This window comes from Malania oleifera, chromosome 6 (genome assembly GCF_029873635.1).
Source record: "Malania oleifera isolate guangnan ecotype guangnan chromosome 6, ASM2987363v1, whole genome shotgun sequence".
NCBI lineage: Eukaryota > Viridiplantae > Streptophyta > Magnoliopsida > Santalales > Ximeniaceae > Malania > Malania oleifera.
The window spans coordinates 66,368,921-66,383,049 of NC_080422.1; the positions used below are offsets into that span (position 1 = coordinate 66,368,921).

The window sequence follows — 14,129 nt, forward strand, 5'->3', positions numbered from 1 at the left end:
TAATTTTAGGGTTACATAAAATGATTGATTAGTAAATTTCGAGGACGAAATTTCTATAAGGAGTGTGGAGAATGTAGTAACACGAAAAAAAAATTTAAGATTAATTATTAATTAATTAAACATTATTAAATTGAATTTATTAAATAAATAAAGTGATAGATGTGCATATATACATATATATATATATAGATATATAAATATGGATTAAAGTAATACATATATATATATATATATATGTGGATTAAATTAATACATATATATATATACAAATATAAATATATATATATATATATATATAATAGCACATACTAAAGCTTCATTTTGAAGCTTCAGTAATTGAATTCCTGAGATCAAAACCAACCCCCCCCCCCCCGGGATTGTCATCTTATCTCTCTCTCCTCTGTCTCTCTCTTTCTCTAGATTATTTCTTCATCCATCAGCCAAATCAAAAAACGAATACCACCACGAGGTCCCGACTTCAATCCTTAACAAGTTAACTGGAGTGGATTTGTCGTAGGGTCGTCATAGGCACCACTCCAGGGTCAAGGTAAAGGAAATAGATTATGTTAGAAATTTTTATCCATTACTCGATTAAATTCTAATATAAGATTACAGGAATTATATATATGTTTTTTTGAATATTCTGGCATATGAAAATTGAATTTTGGATTATTATTATTATTATGAGTTGATTAAACTGTCGTTTGTGAGCCTAGGAATTTTATAATAATTGTATTTCAAAGTTTAAAGAATTGAATTAAAGAATTTGATTTCCGGATTATTGTAGTAGATTTTTTGAATGATTTGACTGGTTAAAATTATTGGTTTGGTTTATTAAGGGTATTTCATAAAGAATTAAAGTGAGCAAAGTTGGTTATCTCCGTTTTTCCTTTAAATACATATTTTGAGTTAAATAAATGATGGATATAATTAAACCTGTATTTTCGATAAAACAGATATTGGGTATAAAATGACCTATTTTCCAGTAGTTTATATAATTATGAGAAACACTCAAATCGTGTGGCATAAGAAAGAATTTTATTGCTTAATTAAAGTTATGATTCAATGGTTGGTTTAAACGCTCACCAAAGTGTATGGTCAAGCCTATTGGCTGCTAATTTGACATGATTTAATCATTTTTCCCTTAAAAAATAAAAATATCATTTTTCAAGTGTTCTCCAAAAAGATTATGAAATTGGTCGATTATGTGACTTTTAGACATTTTTCAGAATTTTTTTATGTAATGACCCAAAGAATAATGGTATTTAAGTAATAAGGAAAAGGGTAAATGGGAAATGGTAATAGAAGGAGGCAGCAGGTTTCGTTAGCGTTCGTCAACGATGTTGCGTACTGAGCTCATTGACGAAGGGTTCGTCGACAACGTTGCATACTAGACTCGTTGACGAAGGCATGCCTCGTCGACGAGAAGATACCGAGAGGGGGTTTATGGTAATCTGAAATTCGTCGACAAACTTCTTCAAGGACTCATCAATGAGGTGACATGTCTCGTTAACGAATCTAGTTCTATAAATAGTTTATACCCAGATTTTTACGCAAGAAAAATCAGAAAATCTCTCTCTCTCTCTCTCTCTCTCTCTCTCTCTCTCTCTCTCTCTCTCTCTCTCTCTCCTCCCTACAGTTTCTCTCTCCTCTCTCTTCGATTTCAGCCCCATCGTTCGCCGGATCAACGATTTGAGGCCACCATGATGCTCTTGGGAAAGTTCTCTCCAATTCTACCAAAGCAGATTGTTGGTGGGACAAAGTTGAAATTTGTCACTAGTTTCAGGTAAGGCTTTTTATGTCAAATTTAGTCTTACCGTAGTTATAGGAAATGTTATTCATGGAAAAATAATAAATTTTAATTCTAGAAATTGTTGAATTTAGGGTGTTGAATTAGGAACCCTGCGAGTGCAGGACCGATGTATTTAGGGGGTTTCTTTTCAATATCAGGTAAGGGAATAAATTAAAGCAATTATTTTCCATGCAAACTATTATTATTTATCAGCAATTAATTTTCAGGAAAGCATGTATTACATTTGAATATTATTAAGAAAATGCCTATTTAGGAAAATACTGTTGTTATACAGAAAAATGTGATTTTAGAATGAAATGTACGAATTTACTCAATTTTGTGTGATATGAATATTATTTTACATGATAAGTATTATACGATGGCAAATTTTACAAGTAAAGCATGTTTTCAAGAATTATGAAATAATACAGTACATTATGATTTTGAAAATACATGATAATTAATTTACTTATTCAGAATGATATGTATGAGATATTCGGCGCAAGATCGTGATTGATAGCCGGCACAAGGCCGTGTATGATATATGATTTCAGCACAAGGTCGTATTAATGAAATGTTCGGCGCAAGGCTGTATTTATGAAATTATAAAAAATGCTATCAATTCATTTATGTTAAATACTATATTATCATGTATTAGATGTTATCAGAACCCGGATGTTAGTTTTGTTCAATTTTAGGAGCACGGTACCGTAGCTATATAGATCAGATATCTATGTTCAGATTTGTGCTAACCATCCCACGAGGGGGTGGGAGATGGATAGTCGATGTGACTTTCAGTGTAGAGTTGTAGACGTCCACCTAGCAGTCCAAACTAGGGTGTGGCGGGCCCATCGTACTTACAGACATTTTTGACTCGATAGTGGTCGGCCAGCCATTGTCGGGTCCCGCCTTCGGGCTGCACAACCCGTCATGGGAGGTAATACATGACATCAGCTACCTATACATCCTAGGTAGAATTTCAGTATTAGCAATTATAACAAATATTTCATGATTAGTATGAATTATTAGAAATTATGAAAGTATATGATTATTCAGTATGTTATGATGAATGTTTTCAGGTATATGAAATGTACTGTTTATCTGTATTAGTATTAAATATTCATGTTGTCATACGGTTATATTTAATTTTCCCTTACTGAAAAGTGTCTCGCCCCTAAACATCAAATAATTTTCAGAAAACTCAGAAAGACCGGCGGATCGTGGTCATTGTTGAGATAGGTTGATACTACCCTGCTAGGAGGGTGAGTTTTGATCTAGGAACAGTAGATTTGTGTTGTGAGTTCCTAGATATGTATATATTTTGTATCTTCTTGGAGATTGTATAAAAGCATAAATATTTGGGAATGTAGTTGACTCTGGCATTTGTATTTTATGGTTATGAAAATGTGATTTATATTTATTGCTGCTTAAGTTTCCGTTGTAAATGCCAGATGTATCCCCGTTACCCATGGGTTCAAGTTGACTTTAATATTAAATATATTTTGTTATATGATAAATTAAGCAGGAAGTTACATTTTAACCCAATTTTTCAAAGTATTTCTAGGCGAGTTTGTGGCTCTCCAACTAAAAAACTAATTTTTCAAGTTTTTTTTTTTAAATGTCATTTTTCAAAATAGTCACTTATAAAGTTGTTTGAGGGTAAAAAAGTGTCTATTTTCTAATATTAACAATCATCAAGGCTCTGCTGTTGAGAGTTTTTCTATTAAAAAAAAAAATCAATGTTTTTTTATTAAAATTTGAATTTTTCATTCAAGATTTCAAGTGAGTTATAAAAACTTTAAAATGTTTTATATTGGGAACTAAAAATATTTAAGTAACCACAAGTCGTTTGATCCCATTTTTGGGGTATATAGGTAGTCCATTTTGATGTAGATGTAGCCACACAAGTTGACCGCCCTCTGAGGCTGGTTAGTCAGTTCCTACCAACTTCCATTTTTCACAAGTTTTTTGTCCAAATTTGATTTCAAAAAATGACTTTTCTTAAGGAAAATACACACACACACTCACACACAATGTAAAAGCAGTAACCATTCTTAGATGGTGAGGGTACTAATCATTTAATTCTATTTGAAAAGAATTAAGGGATTTCCTTCCCTATTCATAATCGTATTTCCACACTTATAACTCTTTGAAAAAGGTTTTTATTTAATTTTTATTTTCAAAAAATTAAAATAAAATGGTGACTTTGTTTTCTAAATAAAAATAGTGGATTACATAATCAATGGTTTGATTTTCTATACTTCACCTATTTTTTCAAAATGCAAACTAGTTGGCAATAAAACTAGCCACCCAAATCCAATGCTGACAGTCACTTTACTCCCTTAACTTGCTTATGTGTTGATTGTGTGACTTTATTATCTTAACAATTAATACAATACTTGCTTGATTTAAATACCATGCTAAGTCCTTCATTGACTACATTTTACTTGTGAGTTCGAATTTGGTTTCAACATATCCCTCTCAAATTGTGAAACATTTAGATTAATTTCAAAGTTTTAGAATCACCCAATTCACCCCTCACCTTGGGTACCTAGTCAGACCAACATTGGGGTGGGGACCAACATTGTATTTCAGGCCACGCCTGGAATACAACAAATGTAAATTTTTGCGTACAAACAAATATAATCAATGCAGCTCAAGAATGTATGAACTATAAGTTCAGTGCTATATGTGTACAATCATCACTCAAAGTTATGTCTATAAACAATCAAGCACAAGAGTGTTCTAACAATCTATTTCTTTAAAACTAGATATAACAAATCTCAATACTTGATTAGGGTTTCAAAGATGCTGATCAAATATTCAAACTAACTCAAAATATTTTCCTTTAATGAAATAAGCACAAGAGTAGTTTGAAGTATATAGCTTGTAAAAAAATATTTCGCACACAAAAGAGTATTGCTATAGGAATCTTTGCAATGACAATGCAAAGATCCTTAAGCTAATGAGTTTTTCCCAACACTAGATTTATCAAATAAAAATCTATGGAAAAACTCTTGCTTGACTCCCCAAAAACAATAACAATCAATCAAAAAAGCAATGGGAGTATAAGTAATTTATAACAAGCAATAGCACAAAAAGAAACTTTCACAAAGCTAGGATTAATCAAGAAAATGGATGTATGAGAATATTTGAAGTAAAATAGGCAAGATAAGCTTTTAAAAATTGAGAGGATTTTTGACTAATTATCTTGCTAATCTCTGCTTAATTTGCAAAAATGAGGCCCTATATATAGACAAAGGTCAAATTATAACCATTGGGGACATAGGGGTCATTATTAGAAATATTTTTAAAACAGTCAGAAAAATTAACCCCATTTAATTAAATTTAACCCCGATAAAAAATAAATAACCCGAAAGGTTTCGGGTGGCTAAACCATGGTTCAATCGCCCAAATAGACTCAGCTCTAAAAAGTATTTTAAAAAGTTCGGTCGCTCGAGTCTAAGTTCAGTCGGCTAAACAAAAGGTGAAAATCATTCTATCCGCGGTTTGGGTTCCCAGTCATATGTTCAGTAGCCCAAACTTTCCAATTCGGTCACCCGAGAGTATTTTGAACGCGAATGTTCGGGCGCCTAGGTTGGTGAAAGGTGCTCTGACATGAGTTCAGTCGCCTAAGGGCAATACATTCATTACTGGTTCGGTTGCCTGAAATCAGGTCAACTCGCTGACTTCCCAATGGTTCAGACGCCCAAGGTGTTTTGAACACCAACGGTTCGGTCACCCGAAACCTCATGATTTTGATCCTTTAAGTCCAATTTTAAACCAATTGATTTCCCTGATTATGTAAGTGATATGGGGACTGTTTGTGCATTTGTTTAGAGACCTAAAATCTTTCTATCCTACCGGAAAAATCCAGTTTCGGTTGATCGAAGGGTGATCCCTAAGGTCTCTCTAAAGTCTTGAACTTATAGTCCTACATGCATGATATGCAAATTATTACAGACCTTGGATGATTATTATTACAGACCCAGTAAAATGAAATATAGATTACAACAATTAAAAACATTTCAGGTCTTCATTTTCCTCAAGTTGCCATGTGCCATCAATATGATCTTCCTAATATGGTCCTACACACAAACTTGGAAAATATTAAATACCAGAATATTTGTCATAATCAAAATAGGGTCTAGCCCATGGGGTCAATACAAGTTGACCGCCCTTTGAGGCTGGTTATTCAGTTCCTGCCAACTTCCATCTTTCATAGGTTTTTTGTCCACATTTGATTTCAAAAAATGACTTTTCTTAAGGGAAATACACACACACACACAAGGTAAAAGTAGTAACCATTCTCAGATGGTGAGGGTGTTAATCATTTAATTCTATTTGAAAAGAATTAAATGATTTTATTTTCAAAAAATTAAAATAAAATAGTGACTCTGTTTTCTAAATAAAAATAGTGGATTACATAATCAATGGTTTGATTTTCTATACTTCACCTATTTTTTCAAAATGCAAACTAGTTGGCAATGAAACTAGCCACCCGAATCCAAAGCTGACAGTCACTTAACTCCCTTAACTAGCTTATGTGTTGATTGTGTGACTTTATTATCTTAATAATTGATTCAATACTTGCTTGATTTAAATATCATGCTAAGCCCTTCATTGACTATATTTTACTTGTGAGTTTGAATTTAGTTTCAACATATCTCTCACAACTTGTGAAATATTTAGATTAATTTAAAAGTTTTAGAATCCACCCAGGGTGCCTAGTCAGACCAACATTGGGGTCGGGATACATATGCACCTTTTCTATTTCTTTTTTATATTGAACATAAAAAAAATTAAGGATAATTATGGAACTTGGATAATAGTGGATCTATTTGCACTTTAAAAAAAATTGTGTATTGAACAGTTTAACTTAAATTTAATATAGCTTTTCTTATTGATGTTCAACAAATATATAAAAGAATTTTTATCATAATTTCAATGAATGTATAGGGATATTTGAATGGATTGACATATGTAATAGGGATATGTAAAAAAAAAAAAAATGAATACTTATATTATATTATTGTTTGTGGGAAAAAAAATTGTCGATTATTTGTGACTTTTCTTAAGGGTGACAAATATATAAGCATTTGTAATACACAAAATATTGCGAATAGCTTTCCTATCTATATATTGTTTATGCATAACAAATAATTAGTATTTATAATCCGTCGCTAAAGTTTATGATTTGTTTTAAAATAGTATATCATTATTTATGATACTTCTCTAAAAATACAAAACTTTTCATTTTATTTGACACTTAAATGTTTTTATAGTAATTAAGAATTGATACGAATACAAGTAATAATTAGGGGTTAGAAATTGGAGAATGCAAATCCATCGCAAATAGCTGCTTCTCGTATTGCAAGTTATGCTTGAAATGTCCAAAAAGGTTGTGTTTATTGTAGTATAAGGCTATCTTTTGCCTTATGATCATTTTCAAACATTGACACCGAGAGAATAAATTCAAAACTTGCAAAGAGAAAATATTGGTAGTGATTAGGATTTGGAGACAAGAAAATATTAGTAGTAATTAAGAGCTGCAAAGGAAAATATACACACAAGAAATTAGATTTTAGATCTCTCTTGACATTTGATTTTTAAAATATTTATGACCTTAAAAAATTGTCTCCTTATAAAATACAAGGGAAGACTTGTGATTTTTAGTAGCAAATTTTTAGGATAGTTTATCAAATTTTTAAAAAATTCAAGGGAGGTCATGTGATTTTTAAAATCTCGAGAAATGCATTTGTCTTTTCATCAAAAAGCCAATATCTTTTATCATATTTAAATGTTAAAAGGTACATACATCCCATGTGAAAATATATTTTCTTTTAAATGTTTCCATGAGAAAATCCCATTAAGGAATGATGAAACTAGGGCAAGCGCAGAAGAAGAAATCCATGCTTTTTATGCAGAGGTAAATTTTTGGACACAAAGATAATGGGGCATATGCGAAGAACCTACTTTGAGCTTTATCCATGTGGAAGCAGACCCTGGTCTGTTGTGAATCTAGGTGCAGCCTCTCACATGCACAGGCCGACTTGTTTCCGTGAATCCTGCCTCCCCAAGGCAAAAAGGCAGGCAGCATTGCAACCACCGACTCTGGCATTGCCATGGAGAAAATTTTTATCGCTTGCAACTAAAGCTATTCACGATTGACCTTACCATATGAGTTTTACCAATTGAGAAAAATATATCTCCCTGTCGTCTTCATTCCCTTCTTGTCACAAGAACCCGGAATGTCAATGGTTATGTACTGGTCACCAGCTTCTTTCTTAATTCTTGTTACCATAAAACCAATCCCGTGATGATCAAAGCGCCCAATTCTGTTTTCTTCTTTTAGGGCATATTTTGTAAAATTAAACTTTTTATCAAAGAGAGACAATTTTTCCGCCATGCAATAGACATCTCTCCTGTTTTCGCCATTGATAGGACCCTTGAGAAGGTAACAGGTAAATTAATATTGAATGCCATTGGAAAGATGAGCCAAATATCAAATGAATCAAGACACAGATCGAAGAGCAAATACCAAATGAAATCCAAATATAACTCTCTGATAGTCTGTGAAAGACAAAGCTATACAAGACAGGGAACTACGTAGATGTAGCAGCTAACACACACAATGCCACTAACAAAGGACCTAACCTGTCTCTCTGCACATAAACTACACATATCTAAAGTTCAGGGATATGGCTTCCTACTGAAATAGGCATTGTCTTCCCTGTTGTTCCTAAAGGCGCAGCACCCAATCGAGTACACCACAATCAAGAAAATGAGGAAGATAACATTGACGACAGCCACCTTCTTCCAGTCACTCTTGATGTTGTCCAGCAGTCCAGCCTTGCATGATTCGCAGTTGTAGCACAGCACGTTCGGGTCATTGCTCCATTTTGCACAGTCTGGGTTCGTGGATGAGGAAGTGCTCGTCGCATTCCACATGATCGGGCTCGCGTATTGGAAATTACAGTCATTTGATGGCTTGCAGCACCCCGACTGCAAAATACAATGAAGAAAGTAATCCATTAATCAAAGTGGGAAGCACACATAATAACAAGAATAGTGTTGATAGGGTCATCTGCAGAAACATAAAGCATGCCGTCTTATGTTAAAACCCCAAAAAACAGAGGTCTTAAGTTCGCATGCTGTCAAAAACCAGAGTGTGATCATTTAATGTCCAGTGAACATAAGATCTCCCTTTAATGGATTTAGTTGATTGATATCCTCAAAACAAAAAAAGGAAAGCTCAATTACTCGCAATTTAAAACAAAGGAAACCAAAAGCCCTCTATGTGCAAGCTGATTCTTCTACAGCCTGAATGCAACTAAAGACCATTCCGCAGGAAATGTCATCCAAACTACGTAATAATCTTTGAGGAGCCTTTTGGAGTTCTTCCAAAAGCTCACAGGCATCAGTAGCAACATCTGTTTCCTCCTTTTTCTTTTTTTTTCCTTTCCTTTTTAAATGGTATAGGTTAGGGGATATTCCATATCCAAAAGTAAATCATCAGAATCTGATGATCATGCAATAAATTTAATTCAAGCAAATTAAACCAGTAAAGGTCAGTACTGAAACCTACGGAAACCAATGAACCCACAGGACAACAAGATCAATTGCATCAGAATATATCAGCGAAACCATGTGAACTAAGAATCTTAAAAGCCATCAGTAGTCAGAAGGTTAAGAAACAAAACTTTGAAACATTCTGAACTTTATTTTTCTTTTAAAAATAAAATAAAACAAAATGAACGTTGACGACTGTTTAAGGTAATCAAAAATCCCCAAAAGACAAAAGATTAAGGTTATATACACAAAAAGATAAGGTTAAGGTATATATAACAAATTCTCACATATATAATTAAGCAACACAGAAACAAATGGCCTAGCAAAAAAATAAAACAGCAAACCTAAATGAAAATTTGCATTTAGCAGTTCAGATTTACCAAACAAATAAACAAACGAACAAATGAATGAGTAATAAGAGCACAAAAGATATAGATTCAGATCTGAACCAGGAGAGATTAAAGAAGAACAAAAGGGAGTAACTTCCGTATCTTTACCTGAATGGAAGACAAATGCTCTAAGTAAAACTGCTGGACGGTATCGTTGGCAACGCCATTAGCCATAGATTGACAGACCTTGGAGTCATGCAAGCAGCTCTTTATCCTGTTCCAGTTCTTACCATTATTAACCCTATCCTGCAACCAGTTGGAGTACTCCCCAAGCCTGTACTCCTTATACCCCTTTCCTGACAACACCTCCCCTGCTCCCTTATTGGTCACCACAAACGCAAAGATCGTGAAGCAAAACAGCAAAACGATGAGCAGGAACATCACCAGGAGGTAGAACCAGAGAAGCCAGGACACGCGACAGCACGCGCCGACGAGCCCCGCCAGCGAAACCACCATAAGGAACACCCCCAGAACGATCACTGGCTTCTCCAGGAACTTCTCGCAGTCGGTGCTCGCGCGATTTGCCAGCCATATTCCGGCGCCCAAGATCGGCACCGAGAGAAGGAAGGTGATGAAGTTCAGAATCCCGATCAGATTGTTGCTAACCCGAAACATCTTTGGCTCGATTTCTACCACTTCTCCTTATATTAATCGATGAAAAGAAAAAGTAGGAAATCCAATTCCCGGAGAAACGATTGAATTGAAGAGGCTTACCTGAATCTAAATGGAACAAGCAAGGAAACCCAGTTGCGAGAATTGATTATGAGCCGTCTCCTAATCGAATAAGGGAGGAAATATCTGATGAATCGAAGGTAAATAGGAAAAGCAACCAAGAGAATTGGTGATTGGTGAGATGGGTCTATCTGGCGAGGAAGACGGACATATATATGTAAGTGGGGTGGAGGTGTATGCGAGAGGTTACGATGGAGAGTGGCTTCAGAGAAGGTGCCATTTGATGTGGCTATATCTACGCGCTTCGACGGAGTTCAGTTTGGAGTAGGTGAGAAGGGTACTCGCCTTGCTGGTATGAAACGTGTCCTTCGACGCCCAGTTGGTCAAGAGGCGGAGACGGCACGTCGCTCGTATAATCCGTAAAGTCACAAGCGGCGAGTATTTTGCGTCGCCGCGTTAGTGATCGACAAGGCGGTGACCGTAACGGACGTACTTCCACCGTCGATTTGATTGACTTTGCAAAATTGGAATATCGTCTCTCCATGTTTAAAATTTAAATTGCACGGTGATGCAATGGATCATCAAACATTGACCGTTAGTTTAGCACGGCTCCTTTCAAATTCAAGTTTGAGAAACGAAGCCGTTACCGCGTACGCATCTTTGCATTTAGAGTGCCAGTGATATGGTACGTGCAGGTCCTTGTAGAGAGATTGTACCGCCTAGCAGATGTTGCTTGGGCAAATGGTATTTGACCTTTGCTTAACATTGCCTCCCACGTTCATCCTAGAGGTTAGGCTTAGAGCTGCTATTTTTTTGAGATGTTAAAAGTTTTATTTATCTTTTTAGGGATTTAACTTTTTTTTATCGGTTACGGCGGATACCCTAACGCCCTTGACTCATCCAGTTACATGATAGATGATCACTAATGGCATCACGAGGTATTCAGACTAATCCCTCGTCCACGCTATCAGGGCCCACAACCAATGCAGGAGGTAAATTCAAGTTTTTGCTTAGTGAGACAGGAATTAAACCCAGACTTGTGCTATCAAACAGTTCACTGCAAAACACTAATAATTTTTTTATTAATTTACGATTGAATTTCGGGGTACAAATTTTTAAATGTCTTTTCAAATAATTAGAGGTATTATGAGATTTTTTTTTTTTTTTTTTAAGCTTGAAAAGTGACCTTTTTTTTATCAAACCTTATAAATCCCTCAATTTTAAAAAATTCAAAAAAATATATATATCATTTTTCCAAATTTTAAGAAATGTTAGGACCCATTTAACTCTAAAAAATATTTTTTTTATTTATTTATATAAATTATTAAAAAAAAATATTAGTTTATTATTTTATTTTAATATTTGTATAAAAATAAAGAGTTTAATTAGTAAAATACATTTTAATCCATTATTTCTAAACTTCAAAATAATCACAAAAAAAGAATAATTAGTTTTCAATTTTTTGAAATTTATATATGGTAACTAGAATTTTGAGAAATTAAAATGGAACTTGAAAAATGAAAACAGCTTTATTTCACATGGTGGCTTATTAAATCAACAAAATTTTAGATGTTCAAATATCATGTCTATGTTATTGATATGCCCAAAATAACCCAGTCAATAAGAGTGAGTCAACATCTAGCCCGCACCCCCCCTCCCAAGTCAAACCTACTGGCAAGAGCAATCAACTTTAATCCAATAAAGAGGATGAGAGATCCATGCCAGCGACTTAAAATAGTCGAGTGATGCACGCAGACACTTTATGACCTAGGAGCGATTCACGCCCCCGCGCAATAAAGACAGATCAACCAAGGGTCAACTCCAACCCCTATAAGAAGGGATGTGAGGAAGAGGCCAAGGTAAGTCATTCAACTCATTCTACGCATTCAGCTTCTCTAGAGCATCCCTCTTACTTAGGCATCAGAGTGATCCCCCGGAGCACACCCTGGGTCCTCCAAGTCTTTCTATTTCTATCCTTTTCAAGTCAATGGAGGTCAGGGAGCAGCCTCATTGGTTATCACTGATTTTTTTCCTACAACAGTTGGCGCCATCTGTAGGAACTGCTCCAGAGAGGCACTCATCTTTTGCCCTCGACCTCTGACATTCAAAAAAATGCCAACCACACACGGCTCTAGCTCTGGGCCCATCGGAAAAGAGTCACCTTTGTTCATCCACTCCACGCCCGTAGTACCTTCGGGAATCACCAGAAAAGAGTTCCTTGCCTTCTAAAAGAAGATGGAGGATATGTTCAACCTACTCTTACAGCAAAATTTCAGAAGAAGATGGAGGATATGTTCAAGCTACTCTTACAGAAAAAGAGTCAAGAAGGACATACCCCCATCAACAACAGGTGAGTCCCAATCCACTCAAAAAAGCAGAGGAACCGAAGGAGAACGAGGATAAAACCTTCCCCGCCAAAAAGGTAGAAGACGCAAATTGCGTAGATATCAACCGACAAAGGTCCTTTGAGATGGAGGAAAGAATCAAGAAAATTGATCAGATAGAAAAAATGATGAAAGAAGGCAAGACCAACCTCTTCTATGGGGAAGCGTCTCTAAGGTCCTCAGAGCCACCGTTCACCAAAGAAGTGATGGAGGTCTCACTGGCAAGCAGATTCAAGATGCCCACTTTTGAAAGGTATAAAGGTCTCTCCAATCCAATTGACCACTTGGATACCTTCAGGGTGTTGATGCAGCTGCAAGGCGCTCCTGATGCCATTATGTGTCGAGCTTTTGCAGCAACCCTTAAAGGTAGTGCCTGAGATTAGTATCGGACCCTGCAACCTAGATTAATTGGCTTTTTCTCAGAGTTGGAGTAGTTGTTCACTGACCACTTCCTCAACAGCCGGCGGATCATCAAAAAAACATCCCACCTAATGAGTATGGTCTAAGGAGAGAGGGAGTCGTTAAAGAAATTCATGCATCGCTTCAACACCGCGACCCTAGAGATCCGCAACCTAGACATAGGGATTGCCTTGGAAGCTCTCACCACGGCCCTTTAGCCCGGAAGCTTCCTGTACTCTTTAAAGAAGAAGCCTCCGGTTGACATGGGAGAACTGATGGCACGAGTGCAAAAATATATCAACTTGGAGGAAATGATGGACACTAGGAGAAATCGCATGGAGCTGAAAAAGAAAAGTAAAAGTCGAGAGATGGGAGAATCCTCTAGATCCACAAAGAGGCAGGAGACTAGCATGCTGCTCACCAGCCCTAAAGTGAGAGGGCAATCCAATAAGTTCTCCACCTATGCACCCTTAAATGTACCGTGTTCTGAAGTACTGATCCAGATAAGAAAGAAGGAGTATGTATCGTGGCCCGAACCTATGCAGACCCCTTTCCATAAACAAAACATGTCCAAGTTTTGTCAGTTCCACAGGAATCACGGGCACGACACAGAGGAATGCATTCAACTGAAAAATGAGATTGAAGCCTTAATAAAAAGGGGATACCTTTCAAAGTTTATAAAGAAATAAGATCCACAAAGGGAACCTCACGAGCAAAGGAGACCCAATGCGAACGAGAATGAAGAGCAGGTCATGAGGGAGATCGCGGTGATCTTCAGAGGATCTGCTAGTGGATAAGATAACAAAGGTACTCGCAAAAGGTACGCTAAACAGGTTGTAAAGTCCCGAAAAATTAAAATGATTAAAATAATTAGAAAATAATAGTAATAATAATAATAAATGAACATATAAAAGAAATAGT

The 14,129-nt window shown here is 35.7% G+C and overlaps 1 protein-coding gene across 1 annotated transcript; it reads right to left on the bottom strand.

Annotated features, from left to right (window-relative positions):
- Nucleotides 1–8,320: 8,320 nt before the first annotated feature.
- LOC131157170 (tetraspanin-8-like) lies at nucleotides 8,321–10,837 on the bottom strand. Its single transcript, XM_058111127.1, has 3 exons — nucleotides 10,468–10,837; nucleotides 9,862–10,382; nucleotides 8,321–8,797 (listed from the first exon to the last, which is right to left on the bottom strand). The coding sequence occupies exons 2-3, from the start codon at nucleotides 10,366–10,368 to the stop codon at nucleotides 8,486–8,488; spliced, it is 819 nt and encodes a 272-aa protein (XP_057967110.1). The 5' UTR covers nucleotides 10,369–10,382; nucleotides 10,468–10,837; the 3' UTR covers nucleotides 8,321–8,485.
- Nucleotides 10,838–14,129: the final 3,292 nt, after the last annotated feature.